Source organism: Schistocerca americana, chromosome 4 (genome assembly GCF_021461395.2).
Source record: "Schistocerca americana isolate TAMUIC-IGC-003095 chromosome 4, iqSchAmer2.1, whole genome shotgun sequence".
Lineage (NCBI taxonomy): Eukaryota > Metazoa > Arthropoda > Insecta > Orthoptera > Acrididae > Schistocerca > Schistocerca americana.
The window spans coordinates 620,647,511-620,665,320 of record NC_060122.1 but is presented as its reverse complement, the minus strand read 5'-3'; the positions used below and the strand labels follow the sequence as shown (position 1 = coordinate 620,665,320).

General features: G+C 40.9%; 1 protein-coding gene across 4 annotated transcripts in view; it reads right to left on the bottom strand.

Moving 5' to 3' along the window:
• Nucleotides 1-17,810, bottom strand: part of LOC124614023 (endoribonuclease Dicer-like) — a 444,738-nt gene that overhangs the window by 317,943 nt on the left and 108,985 nt on the right. For all 4 annotated transcript variants that reach the window (XM_047142837.1, XM_047142840.1, XM_047142839.1 and 1 more), the window contains exon 6: nucleotides 12,338-12,709. In XM_047142837.1, coding sequence (XP_046998793.1) covers nucleotides 12,338-12,709 — 372 coding nt within the window. The remainder of the gene's footprint in view (nucleotides 1-12,337; nucleotides 12,710-17,810) is intronic.

Here is a 17,810-nt window from a genome sequence, read left to right as displayed (position 1 = left end):
ATATGCCTTTTGCTGACAAACTATTATTCCCAACGCTACCATGTACTCACCTCTTGGCTGAAGTTCCACCTGCGAGCTTTCGCAATGACTACGCACCCTCAGACTCAACGTTGCAATATTATAAGTTTTGCCTGGATTTGTTGTCTAGGGGGTGGGATATGTAGTTGCCGCATTACAGGCCAAATACTGCTGAGTCCACAGTATACGATAAGAATATACACATGAATCGAATGGTCGAAGGTTTCTGTCACTCGGCAATTGCAAATTATGAATGTAACATATAAATTTATAAATGAACGATTGCAATTAAATCTGCAGGTACTATCTTAATGACTTTAAATGATGAGTATGATAGTAGAAGTACTTTTGAGAATGTGGGATATTTCTGCAAAACGCTTATTGGTGTCGATGGTCCAGCAATTAAATAAAATATAAGTTGAATAACAGGGAAACAATAGATTCCTACTGCACGTATTTAGTTATGAACAACAACATAGCTCACAAGATATTCACTTCTAAACGCACACTACGTCTTCACTGTAGAAACCTGGGAAATCTCACAAGTTCACAAGTCCGCACTCCGAAGTATTTCTATGTCTTGCGACTACACACAAACCGCTCCACACTAAGTCTCTCTTGTGACCGTACATCCGCCGCGCCGTTGTGTCCAGCACCTCCCGTCCTGTCCAGAACTGCCCTCGTGTCCTCTCTTGAAATGATCCTCCTCCCCCACTTCCATACAGTCTCACAATTAACAAGCACTGTGATTGGTTAGAGCACTCCCTCCATGTCTCTAAGTGAACGTACACTCACAAACATATTTAAGCACATACGAAATACTGGATTTACATTTAAATACTTGAAATTAAATAAATATTCCTATGGCTGGACCATAAACATGCTGTAACACACATTATTAGATACATAAACAAATTAAATAATCATAAATCAAAGGAATAGAACAAAAGGTAGGCCAGTAGCCTAATGTCTCTGTGCTTTCAAAAACACAGTAAATATTTAACCAATTTCTTGATGAATAGCATATACACTCCTGGAAATTGAAATAAGAAAACCGTGAATTCATTGTCCCAGGAAGGGGAAACTTTATTGACACATTCCTGGGGTCAGATACATCACATGATCACACTGACAGAACCACAGGCACCTAGACACAGGCAACAGAGCATGCACAATGTCGGCACTAGTACAGTGTATATCCACCTTTCGCAGCAATGCAGGCTGCTATTCTCCCATGGGGCGATCGTAGAGATGCTGGATGTAGTCCTGTGGAACGGCTTGCCATGCCATTTCCACCTGGCGCCTCAGTTGGACCAGCGTTCGTGCTGGACGTGCAGACCGCGTGAGACGACGCTTCATCCAGTCCCAAACATGCTCAATGGGGGACAGATCCGGAGATCTTGCTGGCCAGGGTAGTTGACTTACACCTTCTAGAGCACGTAGGGTGCCACGGGATACATGCGGACGTGCATTGTCCTGTTGGAACAGCAAGTTCCCTTGCCGGTCTAGGAATGGTAGAACGATGGGTTCGATGACGGTTTGGATGTACCGTGCACTATTCAGTGTCCCCTCGACGATCACCAGTGGTGTACGGCCAGTGTAGGAGATCGCTCCCCACACCATGATGCCGGGTGTTGGCCCTGTGTGCCTCGGTCGTATGCAGTCCTGATTGTGGCGCTCACCTGCACGGCGCCAAACACGCATACGACCATCATTGGCACCAAGGCAGAAGCGACTCTCATCGCTGAAGACGACACGTCTCCATTCGTCCCTCCATTCACGCCTGTCGCCACACCACTGGAGGCGGGCTGCACGATGTTGGGGCGTGAGTGGAAGACGGCCTAACGGTGTGCGGGACCGTAGCCCAGCTTCATGGAGACGGTTGCGAATGGTCCTCGCCGATACCCCAGGAGCAACAGTGTCCCTAATTTGCTGGGAAGTGGCGGTGCGGTCCCCTATGGCACTGCGTAGGATCCTACGGTCTTGGCGTGCATCCGTGCGTCGCTGCGGTCCGGTCCCAGGTCGACGGGCACGTGCACCTTCCGCCGACCACTGGCGACAACATCGATGTACTGTGGAGACCTCACGCCCCACGTGTTGAGCAATTCGGCGGTACATCCACCCGGCCTCCCGCATGCCCACTATACGCCCTCGCTCAAAGTCCGTCAGCTGCACATACGGTTCACGTCCACGCTGTCGCGGCATGCTACCAGTGTTAAAGACTGCGATGGAGCTCCGTATGCCACGGCAAGCTGGCTGACACTGACGGCGGCGGTGGACAAATGCTGCGCAGCTAGCGCCATTCGACGGCCAACACCGCGGTTCCTGGTGTGTCCGCTGTGCCGTGCGTGTGATCATTGCTTGTACAGCCCTCTCGCAGTGTCCGGAGCAAGTATGGTGGGTCTGACACACCGGTGTCAATGTGTTCTTTTTTCCATTTCCAGGAGTGTATATCGGATATAAACAAAGACATAGATGAATAAATATATTTAAAAGCATGCTGCTACCGTTTCTTCAAGTTAACTGTGGAGTACTTATGGCCTGATGCAATCGATAGTAATCTGCCACTTTGACCTCCAATAACTCATGTACCATTTAAGTTTCATGCCTGTAATTCATACCAATTTAGGTTGACACTAACAGCTTTTAAAGACATGGCAATCGACAAAATCGGATGAAGCATTTATATTTTGGAAATTTGTTGCTGGGTGTTACTTGTATAATTTATCATCAGATACTAAACTTTAAACTTATAAATATATTGAAAATCTGATTACACCATCAGAATCATCATGCAAATAATGGTAATGTACGTTTCTTTTCGAGGTATCAGGATTCATCTTGCTACTATTAATTTCTATATGAACTGTGAAATGTCTGACATTAAGGTTTCACTAAGTCCGCCATCTTTGGCACTCCCAGCGTGTCTCCTTCATTGACACAAAGCACCATCCTCGTCACAGAGGAAATCCCAGCCATGCGGTCGATGGACCACGTGGTTCAGCTCACTTGCTAACACGCCGCGCCTTGCCGAGCGTTGGCCACCAACTCTGAACTTAGAATATTTTCAGGGCACCATGACTCGCCCATTACCTCACACAGCCTGGTCAAATGGTATCGTTCCTGGGTCATGGACTTGCAGGGTCTCAGCCGTCGATGCGATTTTAAACGCACCAATCAGCAGTGTAATGCTTCCGTATGCGGACTACATGATCCGGGATGTGGTGGTTCAGCTGACTCAAGCCCCCCACCTTGGAAAAGATTCTCTGCATCGTCCTCTCCTTTGAAATTCCTCAAGCGGCTAACTAGAATCTTATGACGTGACCGCCGGTGGCAGTGATAGAGGCGTCATGGCGGGTTCCGCCCCGCGACGTCGACGTGGCCCGGGCGACAGAGGCCAGCACCGTCATGACTCCTCATTGTCCAACTTCTCTATGGCATCAGCACCTCCAGTCGCCCCTCATTGCTGGCTGTGTGGTCAACTTCCGTCTTGCCCACAGTGCTTTACTGCACATTCTCAAGCTGATTGTCCTCACCGCTGGAAAACTTGCACGCTGTGTAACAAGGAGGGCCACATCCGATCGGTTTGTCATAGTCACTTGACTCGTTTAAGTCCTGTCCCTCCTGGGCCTCAAAGATACCTCGGGCATCCCTTCCTCCCCACCAATGGTGGTTGATGAGCCCAGCTCTTCTTCCCACTGCCGCCCACCTTGGCACTGTCTGGGGCGTTTCCACCCCTACACACAAGTTTCAGGGGGAGGGATCTGGTACCGCACGCCGCGGAATTTGAATCCGCGCCAGATGGCATGGACATCAAAGACCCATAGAGGTTTCTGCACCATCACACCATAAGCCGTGGCGGCACGCGCCTCCTGACCAACATTTAGCGCGAGGGCGCCACAGTGGAACACGTGGTCCCAGCAGCCAATAGCGGTGCCCCCGATCATGTATTTAAGCGCCTGCCTCTTACTCAGCCAGTCAGTCTAATCTTGCGTACATCTCTGGACATATCACCTCGCCTTAGACAGCGTATTTACTTTCTTGTTCCGTGTACGAGTGGACGTGGTTGTCAAGTTAGGTTTTCTTCTGACTCTGTTGTTTCGATATTGTTGTTGTTCTGAGGTCCTTTGTTGGTCATGTCCGTCCTCTCGCATTTGTGTTGCTATTTGCGGGCTGCTCCGTGGGTCCTGCCATGCTTTGTCACATGTCAACCCAGCGACCGTTCCGGTTGCAGTTACAACACAATACTTCTCATTAATTTTTGCGTGAAAGCCTCCCCGCAACAAAACAATTACCACTTAACTAGGAAACACATCATCAGGTAAAGTTATTCTATTTTCTACTCTGTCATGGACAAGTTTGAATTCCTCACACAAGTCATCTATAACATTGTTATTATCATTAAGCTTGAAAAAAGCAACCATCGAAACATTTCCGGAGATTACAGTCTTGGTAAATTCTCGATCTTTAATTAGTTCAAATGTTTCTCCCAAACTACTTACATTTATAACATCAAAGTTGGCTATTCTTCCTTTAAAACTTCGTTCTATATTATCTACTTGTGACCTAAAAATGCTTGTAGTAACACCTGAGATTTTCGAAAGAATAATCGACATTACTTCCTTAGGCCACTCTGTGCTCTCTTTCAAAGTATTCATTTCCTGTCTTATGGAATTAAATTTAATATTACATACATTTTCACAAAATTTTAATTTTCACTAAATTTTGATTCTACATTATTATATTTATCTTCAATGTCAAATTCTAATTTTTTACTTAAATCTTGAAGTTGCTCATCCTGTCTCTTGTCAAATTCAGTAAATAGTGATTAACGTGGGTATTCAAAGAACTAGTGAGTTCACTCTTTAAATCTAGCTTCAGATTTTCTACCTTATTATTTAAGGAGACAAATTCAGTCTTTAGCAAAACTATATTTGCTGCTTGACTGTTCAAGGTTTCACTTTTAGCATCTAATTTTTCACTTAGAGTGACTGAATCAGCCTTCTGGTCATCCAACTTAGCACTTTGGTCATCTAATCTAGCATTTAACTGGGTATTTACTGAGTCTAACTTTAGACTTAGTCCTTCGATTAAATTTGCCACTTCGGTCCACTCTGGCATGTCCCTATTCACTGTCATGACCATGGCTAGCCCTGAAGTTTGTTGTTGTTCTTAATCCATAATTTTATTGATCTTAGGCCTAGTAATCATCTAAAAGAAAATTCACCATTGAGTACAATAACTATAACAACAGTTTATCATTCAACCGTCCCCTCAACTTTTACCAAATAATTATTGGTTTTCGCTCACCTGGCATAGAGTTCTAGTGGCATTGGTAAGCGAAAGTGTAATCAGCGCTGGTGGACAGCACTGGCGCCAGTGGCATTGAATGTTGGTCTCAGTGTCAGCGGCAGCAAACGGACACGGAGTCAGCACCAGTGAGCAGCAGCTGGTGCAGTCAGCATCGGTAGTTGGTTACTGCATAATGTATGTGTGAAGACTGCTTACTCCACACCCAATTTTCTTAGTCGAAAAGTTGAGGTCTTCTCTCCAGTTTTCTCCGCTATTACTTTCTCATGTCTTTTACTGCGTGGCACTCACCACTTTCTTCCATTGATTTGTTGGACTCAATACGATTACTGGAAACAGTTAGGCCTGGTTGCTATGGTAACGCCTAATATCTTCTTTCCATTTCTGTCTTTAAATTCCTGTTTTCTTCATGTCCTGTCACTTAGGTGGTAATGTATTGATCACACATAGGAACTTTCTTGTCAACTTACTCGTTGATTAACGATGTACTAGAACTGCTATGCAGAACAAAATTCTCTTTTTAGACATATAAATATCTTCATCGCCTCACTCGTATCTTAAGCTTTAGAAATAATTAAGTACACTGAGACATAAGAGTTGGTTTAAAAACCATATGAAAATATGAACATGCATGTTGACTTCTCCGAGTCCAAGACATAAATGTGCATAGAAATCTATATTCAATTGTTCATTAGTCTTTTTTATAATCACCACAGACACTAAGACATCAAAGAATACTACATAATTATCCCCCGAGTTTTCATCACGTCTTCTGTGGCGCTGGTGGCAAACACCTGTCGTCATCAGTGACTCAGCCTTCTTACAGCCTTCTAATAACAAACTTCCGACCTGCACATAAAAACAGGTGGATTGGTAGAAACTTTCTCACTCTCCCGCACTCATACCTAAAATAGCGAGTGTTTGAGACGGTTGTAGGGTGAGTGTTTCTAGAATTCACACCCAAATTCAAGAGGCACCACAGGCTTCACTTTCTTGGACATGTTTCCTCAAAATATACTGTTGAAAATGAAGTCCACATTTCAATGTTCCCAGTTTATGTTCATGCATCTTGTCCTGGAATTTATCGAACTATGACCCCCCCCCCCCCCCCCCCCTTGTTTTGCGAAGGCAGCAAATATGGTATACATATTGTGATGATTAAAAAAGTAAACACTAGCTGCTGGACCTTCCCCCATTATCATGTTGGAATCCTTCTAGTTAATTTATACGCCTCCCTGTTTTTGGGGGAGGGGGAAGGGATAGGGGAAGAAACGAGAGAGAGAGAGAGAGAGAGAGAGAGAGAGAGAGAGAGAGAGGGGGGGGGGGGATACTATGCAAGGAAATTTGTCTAGACTCACCCCATATTATCATCAGATAACTTAATTCTTTTGTGCCATACGTATAAACATCTCACGTAATATACATTTTATTGCAGTTTTTAATTTACTAGGAAATAATATTAATTAAAGAACTCATTATCTTTGCTTATAGCAATATTTTTCCATTCACATTGCATACTGATGAGAATATTAACTAGAGCAAACAATCACTAAGGTTTCAACCTTCTAATTGTTCAATAGTATTTTCCCAACTTAAAGGATAGGCCCTTTTCAATTATCTTCATAATTGCAGGATTTGAAGCTCAGTGCCCAGACATCAGTTTCCTAAAGCAGTACAATACAATTCTTAATTAAAATTAAGAAGAAGAACACATTAGAAGATTAAAAGACTTCTGAGTGCTGTTAACTACAAAATTTTACTTGATAATTAACAGTTATCGGCCGCTGAGTGCAATGTATAAAGTCTAACTCTCCTAACTGCAAAGTCCTTTGTTCAACTCACTCTAGTGATTAACTTTATTTAATTCTATATTTATTATCAAATGGAGATCTTAATTATCAAATACTGAATTATAATTTTTAATAAAAATAGCATCTTCTTTATTTTTAATTACTAATCACAAGAAAATGCAACTATTCATGATAAAATTTTGTACAAAAATGCAAAACCTCACATGGAAAATAAAATGATTTTTCATTTCTACAGAGAACAGTATTATTGATGCACTTTTTTCATTTAACAATGAGACATTTTTTTAACCTGTATCAAATTTTAATTTATTTCTGTATGGCAAGTAATTAAAAAAGAGGTTATTATTATTTAAAAAATGTTTGGTGTTTTTTAGTTAACACTTCCACTTGACAATAAATACAAAATTTAAAAAAAATAATAAAAAAAGTTACCACTAGTGATATCTGAACCCAAGATGGTAATACAATGCACTCAGCTGCCAGTGACTGTTAGTAATCTAATAATATTTAGTACTTAACAGCAAGAGGCAACAATCTAATCTAAAAATGCTTTTCTTTAACTGCATCACATTGTTTTAGGTAATTGATATTTGAAGACTGAGAAGGGAATGGTCGAATAAGACATGTCGAAACCTACCCTGAAATTTTTTACATACGAAGAAGACAATGAACGAAATGCAGTCAAAATTTTAGCTGCTAAGAGGCATTGCTAGTATTAAAAAAAAGATAGCTGGAAATTGGCAAATTCGTAGTGCACCAGGTGGTGGTAGGAATGTACACCCCCTACTGGCGCTGTTCATGTGCAACTAGGCACATACACAGCCAAGGTCGGCGGTACATTCCTAAACAGGAAACACAACCCGATCGTAATTTGTAAACGAAGTTTCAGGTTACTGTTCATTGATAGTTTCTCTGACACTACAGTACAAAGTTACTATTCTCTCAAATTGCCCACTCAAGTAACACCTATTACAAATTACCAGTTGCTTTTTGCAAAATTGGTAAGAATACAGATAAAGCTGAATTCATATTTATTGTGCTCTCGTAAGGCATACCTGGTAATAGCACCGTTTTTTTTGTTTTTTTTTTTTTCTTTTCTTCCAGTTACACAGTAATGTGGAATCCATTTAACATTCTCAATTTAGCAATGATGAAATATGAAGAACATGGTTTCCAGTCAAAATCACAAAATCATATACTTCTCCTGAGGACATACATATGTCATTTGCTAGTTGATTTCCTTGACACTCATTCAAATGATATCAACATTTCGTTTGAATTTGTGGATACATTAGAAGAAATGGGAAATAACTTTGTTGATTCCGTGAAATGTGGTTTGGACAACATCAGTTCTGCAAGTAACAGTCCTGATGAAGAATACCTTCCAAGCCTTTTTAAAAAAAAAAAAAAAACCTGCAACCGCTTTCAGCGACAAAAAAAAAGGCACTGAAATATTGATTAAATGAAGGAAGGAAAAAATGCTTGAAATTACACAGTGTGCAAAGGTGTTTTTGTTTCATAAAATCGGAGCGTGAACTGTACAAATGGAAGAACGAATTACAGGAAGTAAGAAATATGCATCAAAAGGAAACCTCAAACCATCTGAAAGAAAAACTGCTTAAAAGATTTAGAACTGCTCGTGAGAGGCTATGCACCGTCACAGACAAGAGATATACGAGATTGGGCCCTCCGAATTGCATCTGACATGAACATTGCTAGTTTCCAGGCTTCGTCAACCAGGCTACACAGGTTCACGAAATCGTACAGAATAAGAAGTCGCAAAATTCCCAAGTTTATGTCACACAAACGTGTAGAGCAGCTGCCAGTGGTAGACAATGCTATAGAGAAATTCATAGCTGATGTAAATATGAAACTTGCCATTATCCTCACAACCGCTGTTTATAATACTGAACAGTCAGGTTTCATGAAAGAACTGCATGCACACCGCACTTTATCATTTTGGGGAAAAAATAAAGACAAGAGTCGGTTGCCCAATCAATGAATGCAATGACATGTTCATTTACGATAATAACAGTGATAAGTATGAGTGGTTTACTGTTTTCTCAGCTGTATATCTGTATTCAAGAACTACAAGGCAAATTAGGATCAAAAATAAAAAAAATGGACTGTTTTGTTGCAAAAATCTTTAAATCGACATGTCAAAAACTAGAAAAATGGGAAATAATAATTTTCAACTCTTTGTTCAAAATGTATTCCTACCAGCTGCAGAAACTAATTCTTTACTTTTGTTGGATTCATGGTCTGGACATAACAAAGCCTCTGTTTTTGTGGAGGACGACGGAAAATCTGTAATTGTGGATGTAGATGCGGATGATGTGGATTCTCCCTGGAACTACTAGTGCGATTCAACCTCTTGATAAAGAATTTTTTTGACAGTGGACAGCATTTTTCAGGAAATTATCAGGCAACAAACAATTTGCAATTGCTCTCTCTCACTTCAGGTTTACCAGTGGGACAGTATTCTTAAGCTCCAGTCATTTGTGCATTACCAGTTTTCTTCGCCACACTTTACGAATTTGATCAAGTATGCCTGGTATGCAGCACAATAAGCAGAACAACAGCTGGGACCATTTCTGACTCCATCCCAGTTCTGTCTCAACAAAACTAGTGGTTATTGTGAAGTGTCTGACTGCACCCATTTTTCCTTTGTGCGGTATGCTTGGTAAAAAAAAAAATGTTTGTTTTTGTCATTCAATACACACTTCCCATTTTTATGACAACTACTGGGAATAAACAAAGAGCTGTTTCACTGATATTCAAATGTACGACATCCAAACATTATTATAAGGAATGGCCAACAGGAATTGCTATAAAATGTACTACTGCAAGACACATTTCATTTCAACAAATTACAAGTCCTCATTGATGGAAGCCATCTGTGACATCAAACACTGCTATGATTTATTTCCCTGCTAGCCACTTTAATCAGAATTACATGTGCAAGAACTGAACTGTCAATATGAAGTCATTAAAAAAAATGTTTGTTTAGTTTAAGCCAGTTTTTCACCAAAGCTAACAAGCACGAGGAAAAGAGAATTCTGTCTGGTGTACCTGGCAGGCCTTTAAACTGGATGCCACTGCAGCTACTTTTATGTCCCTAATCTTCCCCAGTTACCTAATCGGAAAATGGAGAGCTGCAGTTTAACATGGAATCCGAACCACATGTCTTCCATGGCCACTCCAACATCTGTGAGAGGTGAACGCTCTGTTAAAAATCATAGTGAAAAAGTTGTGGTCTGAACGGAATTTGATCCTGTGCTCTCTGGATCATGAAGCGCATGCTTTGCCACTACTAGACCATTTTTGTTTTAGGAAAAAAAAAAGAATATGACTGTTAGACCTTACAAGCATAGTGGAAATACTAGCTGTGTCGCCTCTTCAGATGATGCTCGACATCGGTAATTAGTGTTCTGTTTATAAATTTCCCCTCAATGGTAATGAGGCCAGGGAAGAATGGCAGCCAACATACAAGGAAAATTTTGGACCAGTGCTGAGGAGAGATGAAGATGCAATTCCATGTAAAGTTCATGATCTCCACAAGTCACGCTTCCATACAAATTGAGACACTTAAATTCTTCCTTCCCTGCACAATTTTGTATACTCCGTCAAGAACAGTGCACTCACAATGCAAAATAATCCTCACTGAATAGCAACGTTTCGCATTGTGGCTCTTAACAAGATAGAGTAGTATTCTGTATGCCGAATATTAACTCCAAAAACTAAAAACTAATAACACAGCGTTCATAGGCAATGTTCGCTACCTCATTTTCTCTTCCACTCCCTGTACTATGAACAATTCCACCCATATACAAGCGAATGGTAGTGAATTTTCAGCAAATGCTCATTTGTTCCATTGTAAACCAGGCTTTAGGTGCTTAAAATTGGTGTCTGGGAATTCCGGATAGTTCCGCTATGCAGCATTGCGCGAGTGATTCGCCAAGTCGCACGCTAGTCGGGCAGGGGCTGTACAAACCACTGTTATAAGCTGTTCTTTGCACAGCAAAAATGTTTAACTTCAACATTTTTTACAAAATACTTCCAGTGCCTCTTAGCAGCTAAAATTTTGGCAGTGCATTTCTTTCATTGTCTTCTTCGTGTGTAAAAAATTTCAGAGTAGGTTTCGACATGTCTTATTGGACCATTCCCTTGTGAGCTTCAAATACTATAATTACGCAGATAATCAAAGAGGACTAGTCTATCAAATCCCTTTTTGAGACCTAAACATGGAGGAATGTTTTTAAGTACGCAACACTCTTCCCAGAAGTGAAGCTGTGAGGGAAGGGCATTAGTCACGCCTGGATAGCTCCAAGGGAAGATCACTACCAGCAAAAGGCGAAGTTCCAGTTTTGGGTCTTTCACTAGTGCACAGTATAAATCTGCCAGAAAGTTCCCAAAGGGTGCCCCCTCTGCAAAAGCTATAATATTGGGAAATTCATATAATACTGGATAAATATCAGCCAAAGGCTGCCTTCCCTCGTATCACCCTGTGTCATCCGTCCTCTGTTTCTGTCTTGTGTTCTATATCTATTTTCTCCCTTTCACTGTCATTCCATGTATGTTTTGTTTTCCTTCTCACCTTTCTTACGTACATTGCTACTCCTAACTAGAATGTATGTGCTGAACTTTTGTGGCACACTGTGGCGTTGTTCGTGGCCACTGACTGCAGAGCAATTTTCTGCTCACCCTTACAACAGCTACATCATCATTTAATGCAAAACATGTTGTTGAATACTGACATGCTTTATTTCAACGACTGCTTCACAACCCCAACCATTTTGATTCTCTCCACAATACTAGCTTCTCTGAATTTCATAGATGGAAATTGTCCTGGTAACACATACTTCAATCCCGCAATAGTCCTTGTGTCCATTTCTGATAACCCCTGATCCACATCAATCTCCACACCTGCCCTTATGGTTCCTAGTTCACTCAATCTGCATTCCCTGTCCTCTGCACCATCTCCCCTTTCCATTTCACCTATCTACTCCTCCCCAGTGCCCTCTCAGCCTTCAATCTCCTCCTCCCTCCCCCTAACAACTAGCAATCTCTCTCTCTCTCTCTCTCTCTCTCTCTCTCTCTCCCTGTGTGTGTGTGTGTGTGTGTGTGTGTGTGTGTGTGTGTGTGTGTGTGTGTTTGTTTTTCTTAGCAAAGCTGATGAAAATTTCTGAAAGACTCACCTCACTTCAGTCAGGTTTTCCTTTATAACAGTGATGAGGTCTAAAGCATCTGCAGTTCCTGCCCTCCTGGCTAACTTGGTGAGGACAGTGATGTACATATTTGCTGCTACATAGCCTCCATACAAGCCAAGGTCTTCTATCTGGTACTTCACATTTTCTAATATGTTTTTCAACTCCTTGTTCTGTTTCATGTCATCAGACATAGGAATAAGGCCAAGGAGAGTTTTACTTTTGCCAGGCATTGGGGCAGTTACCTTAGATACCATTATCAGATTTTGGCACTGTGTTAGTAATCCCTCGATGTTCTTTGTAAAGGAGTCTGTAACTTGCACTCCGTAGTGATGTATTTCTTCTTCTGGATTTGTGGAGTATCTGAAATACAGAAGGTCTCTCAGGCTTTTTAAATAATTGTATCTATCAAATTTTACACACAAATAATAAATAGACCTATGCACTACTGAATTATGTCAAAAGGAGAATTCAAATGACACAACCCTCAAACTAAATGAGAGATATTAGCTGCCCAGTATTTACCTTTAGGGGGAGAAATGCGAAATACTGCCAATGGATACACTTAAAAGTAGTCAAATAGCTGGAACTTTCACATTCCTTCACAGAGTGAATAGAGCTATAGATTCCAGGCAGGGAGAGAGACCCACTTCATTAACAGGATGAGTGGGCTGCAGAAATACTTGGTACAAAGCAGCAGATGAAAATAGCAGATGGATAGTATAAGATGAGAAACAGTGGCTCTTTTCCTTGGAAGTAAATTCTGTTCTTTTCTGATGTAGATACACGTATAAACTCAATCAGAACCAATTCTCATTAGCAAGAGTAGATTAGCATTAGTCACAATTTGTTGTAAGTTTACTTTGCAAAATTAGCCTGCAGTAGCTGCTTCTGTCTGCAAATGTAGACCTTGACTTCGTCCACATCCATGAAGGTTCTTTCATAATGAGATTTACATAGCACAATATGGGAACACCTGAATTAATGCCATCATCTTCCACATTAAACTCTCCCTTCTTTACTACAGTACTACAGCTTAGGCATCTCCCCAGCCCCCCCCCCCCCCCCCTGCAAATACCCCACTGCCTTCACTCAGGAACGAGATCTCCAAATGAGTCTACCCCTTTGACCTTGCAAGTGAAACTCTGAAATGAAGTCACCTCTCCCAATATTCTACCCACCATAGCCTTTGCTCACCCTCAGCAACATTCTTGTCAAACAGTGTAACTTCCCCAGGCTACCAACCCTATGCCTGTTTCATTCTTGTTACAACCTGCCTCTCGACCATCTCACACATCCTCTCTCTACCACTTATTCCGTACCCACTATTAGCAAACTGTACAGCTATCAGGGCAGGGTAGCATGTGAAACTACTTGCATGGTTTACCAAAGCTGATACTCACTGCACAGATTAGATTAGATTAGATTAGTACTTGTTCCATACATCATGAATATGACATTTCGTAATGATGTGGAACGTGTCAGGTTAATAAAAGGCGTCTCTACAAGACATTACATTACACAAAATATTATATGACACTTAATATTTTTAATTTTTTGTGGGCGTTGGGGAAATTACCCACTTACTATATCAAAAAATTCATGTAATGAGTAGAAGGAGTTGCCATTAAGAAATTCTTTTAATTTCCTTTTCATTGCTATATGGCTATCTGTCAGACTTTTGATACTATTAGGTAAGTGACCAAAGTCTTTTGTGGCAGCATAATTTACCCCCTTCTGAGCCAAAGTTAGATTTAACCTTGAGTAGTGAAGATCATCCTTTCTCCTAGTGTTGTAGCCATGTACACTGCTATTACTTTTGAATTCGTTGGGTTGTTAATAACAAATTTCATAAGTGAACATATATACTGTGAGGCTACAGTGAAGATCTCTAGCTCTTTAAATAAGTGTCTGCAGGATGATCTTGGATGAGCTCTAGCAATTATTCTGATTACACGCTTTTGTGCAATGAACACTCTTTTACTCAATGATGAGTTACCCCAGAATATGATGCCGTATGAAAGCAGAGAATGAAAATAGGCGTGGTAAGAGTTTGAGAAATCACCAGTTTTTTGCACATTATGTGAACTGCTTATTTCAACTTTCTGCACTCTTCCAGTTTGGTATGATTTAAGCCATTTGAGCACTGTCCCATTCATACCACAGTACTTGAGCTTATCTAGAAGTATTCCATGATTTACACAAGCAAAAGCCTTTGATAAGACCACAAAAAATCCCAACGGGTGACTTCTGGTTACTCAGAGCATTTAATATTTCCATTAGTGAAAGTATATATAGCATTTTCCATTGAAAAACCCTTCTGGAAACCAAACTGAAATTTTGTTAAAACTTTATTTTTACAAAGGTGTGAAGCTACTCTACAATACATTGCTGTTTCAAGAATTTTGGATAAGGCAGTCAGAAGAGAGATTGGGCGGTAGTTGTTGACATCAGACGTATCCCCTTTTTTATGCAGTGGTTTAACAATGGCATACTTCAGTCAATCTGGGAAAATACCCTGCTGCAGTGAGCTATTACATATGTGGCTGAGAATGCCACTTATTTCTTGGGAACAAGCTTTTATTATCCTGCTGGAAATGCCATCAATTCCATGTGAGCTTTTATTTTTGAGAGAGTTTATCATCATCCTAATTTCAGAAGGAGAAGGGGGGGGGGAATTTCAATTGTATCAAATGGTGTGGGTAAGGCCTCTTCCATTAACTGCCTTGCTTCTTCTAATGAACATTTAGATCCTATTTTCTCTACAACATTTAAAAAATGATTATTCAAAATGTTTTCGACTTCTGGCTTGTTGTTCATCAAGTTTCCATTCACTTTGATGGTGATGCCATCATCCTGTACTCTTGGTTGCCCTGTCTCCCTTGTAATAATATTCCAAATTGTTTTGATTTTGTTATCAGAGGTATTAATCTCAGACATGACGCACATACTTCTAGACTTTTTAATAACCTTTCTTAATGTAGCACAGTAGTTTTTATAATACAGGGTGGCCCAAAAAGGATGGTCACATTTTAAATAACTATAACTCCATCAGTTTTACAAATTAATTTTATTCAATTACGTAACTAAATGCTCCCAGGCACCCAATTACAAGAACTAACCACAAAAAATCATGTACGGAAAATGACTTCCGGAAGATGGTGTCCTTCCTCGGTGATGCATTCCACAAGTCTTTCCTCGAAATTTTCCATCACTTTCACTACTGTTTCTTCTTGAATTGCCATAATTTCCGCACTGATTGCCTCCTTCAGATCAATTAAGTTTCGGGGTTTCTTTACGTAGACTTTTGACTTTAGGTATCCCCAAAGAAAAAAATCACAGGCTGAGAGGTCAGGTGATCTCGCGGGCCAGTGGACATCTCCAAAACGCGAGATGATGTGGTGGGGGAACATCCGCCTTAAAACACACATGGAGTCATTGGCTGTGTGGGCCGTGGCCCCGTCCTGTTGAAACCAAATTCGATCTCGATATACATGTAACTCTCGCAGTTTCGGCACCAAAAAGCTACGTAGCATGTTAACGTAACGTTTCGAGTTCACTGTGACTGTAGCGTTGTTCTCCTCAAACAAATAAGGACCAACAATCCCCAATCTTGAAATTCCACACCAGACTGTTACCTTAGCACTATGAAGAGGCTTCTGGTGCAATTCTCTGGGATTATCTGCTGCCCAATACCTGCAGTTTTGTTTATTGACATAGCCGTCTAAATGGAAATGGGCTTCATCTGACATAAGAAGCACAACATCATTATTAGAGTACAAAATGTCAAGCATTGATTCACAAAATCGTCTTCGCTGCTCAAAATCACGATCATACAGCTTTTGCGTGATCATAATTTTGTATGGGTGAAACTGTAACTCACGGCTTAAAATACGCTGCAACGAACTACGGCTGAGGCCTAAAGTTTGAGCACGACGCCTAGTGGAACGACGCGGGCTTTGCAGCACTGACGCTCTAACATCATCAATGTTCTGTGGAGTAACTGCCGTACGTGTACGCCCTGTAGATTTACCACTTTTGACAGACCCTGTTGTCCGGAATGCAGTCACCCAACGTGATATGGATCTGCGATCTGGAATGGGTCCATCACGCGCTACACCAAAACGTTGTCGAAACAATCGTTGCACAGTAATAAACGATTCATCATTTCTGAAAAACTGTTCCACAGCAAAAACACGATGCTCGACCGTCCACTGCGCCATCTCGTGGCAAACTGGGTGTAATGGCCGACTTGCAGACGGCCGGCAGTGGTCCCCCCTCCTCACCTTTCAATGGTACTACGCAGTTCAAATCCGACCATCCTTTTTGGGCCACCCAGTATTTGGCTGTTTCTGGGTCATTACTCTTTCTTGTTGTTAGATACAGTTCCCTTTTGTGGTTAAAAGATATTTTTATTCCTTTAGTAAGCCAAGGTTTTTTGCATGGATTCTTAAAATCAGATTTAACTACTTTCTTGGGGAAACAGTTTTCAAATTCTCTTACAAGTTTATCATGAAATAAGTTATATTTTAAATTAGCTTCAGGTTCCTTGTACACCTCATCCCAGTCTAACTGCTGAAGATTTCCTCTGAAATTTCTAATTGTTGAGTCATTAATTGAACGCACAACTTTGGAGGGTAGATTTGAATTACTGAATGGAGCTATGTCATATACTGTAATTAGTTGAGCATCATGATCAGAAAGGTCATTCTCAACAGGACAAGAATTTATGTTTTAAACCTATCTTGGTCTATAAAAGTGTTTTCTATCAATGTGCTGCTGTCCTTTACTACCCGAGTAGCAAAATTAATGACAGATGTCAAATTGAAAGAACCGAGCAAGATTTCCAGGTCATTCTTCCTATTACACTCTTTCAGTGAATCAACATTGAAGTCCCCACAAAAAATAATTTGCTTTCCCCTATCTGACAGATAGCACAACAAGGAATCCAAGTTTTCCAGGAATAAATGAAAGTTTCCTGAAGGGGACCTACATACTGTTACAATTATAAAAGAGCCCTCCTTCAGTTTAAGTTGACAGGCACATGCTTCTATATGTTGCTCTAGACAAAACTTTTAGTGTCTATACTTTCTACATAGTGATAACTTTTGACATATATGGCAACTCCTCCTCTCACCTCATTCTCTCTACTCATATGTGCAGCTAGTTTATAACCACTGATATTTACCTTTTCCATATCAGACACAATGCTTCTACATCTACATCTACATTTATACTCCGCAAGCCACCCAACAGTGTGTGGCGGAGGGCACTTTACGTGCCACTGTCATTACCTCCCTTTTCTGTTCCAGTCGCATATGGTTCGCGGGAAGAACGACTGTCTGAAAGCTCCGTTCGTGCTTGAATCTCTCTAATTTTACATTCGTGATCTCCTCGGGAGGTATAAGTAGGGCGAAGCAATATATTCGATACCTCATCCAGAAACGCACCCTCTCGAAACCTG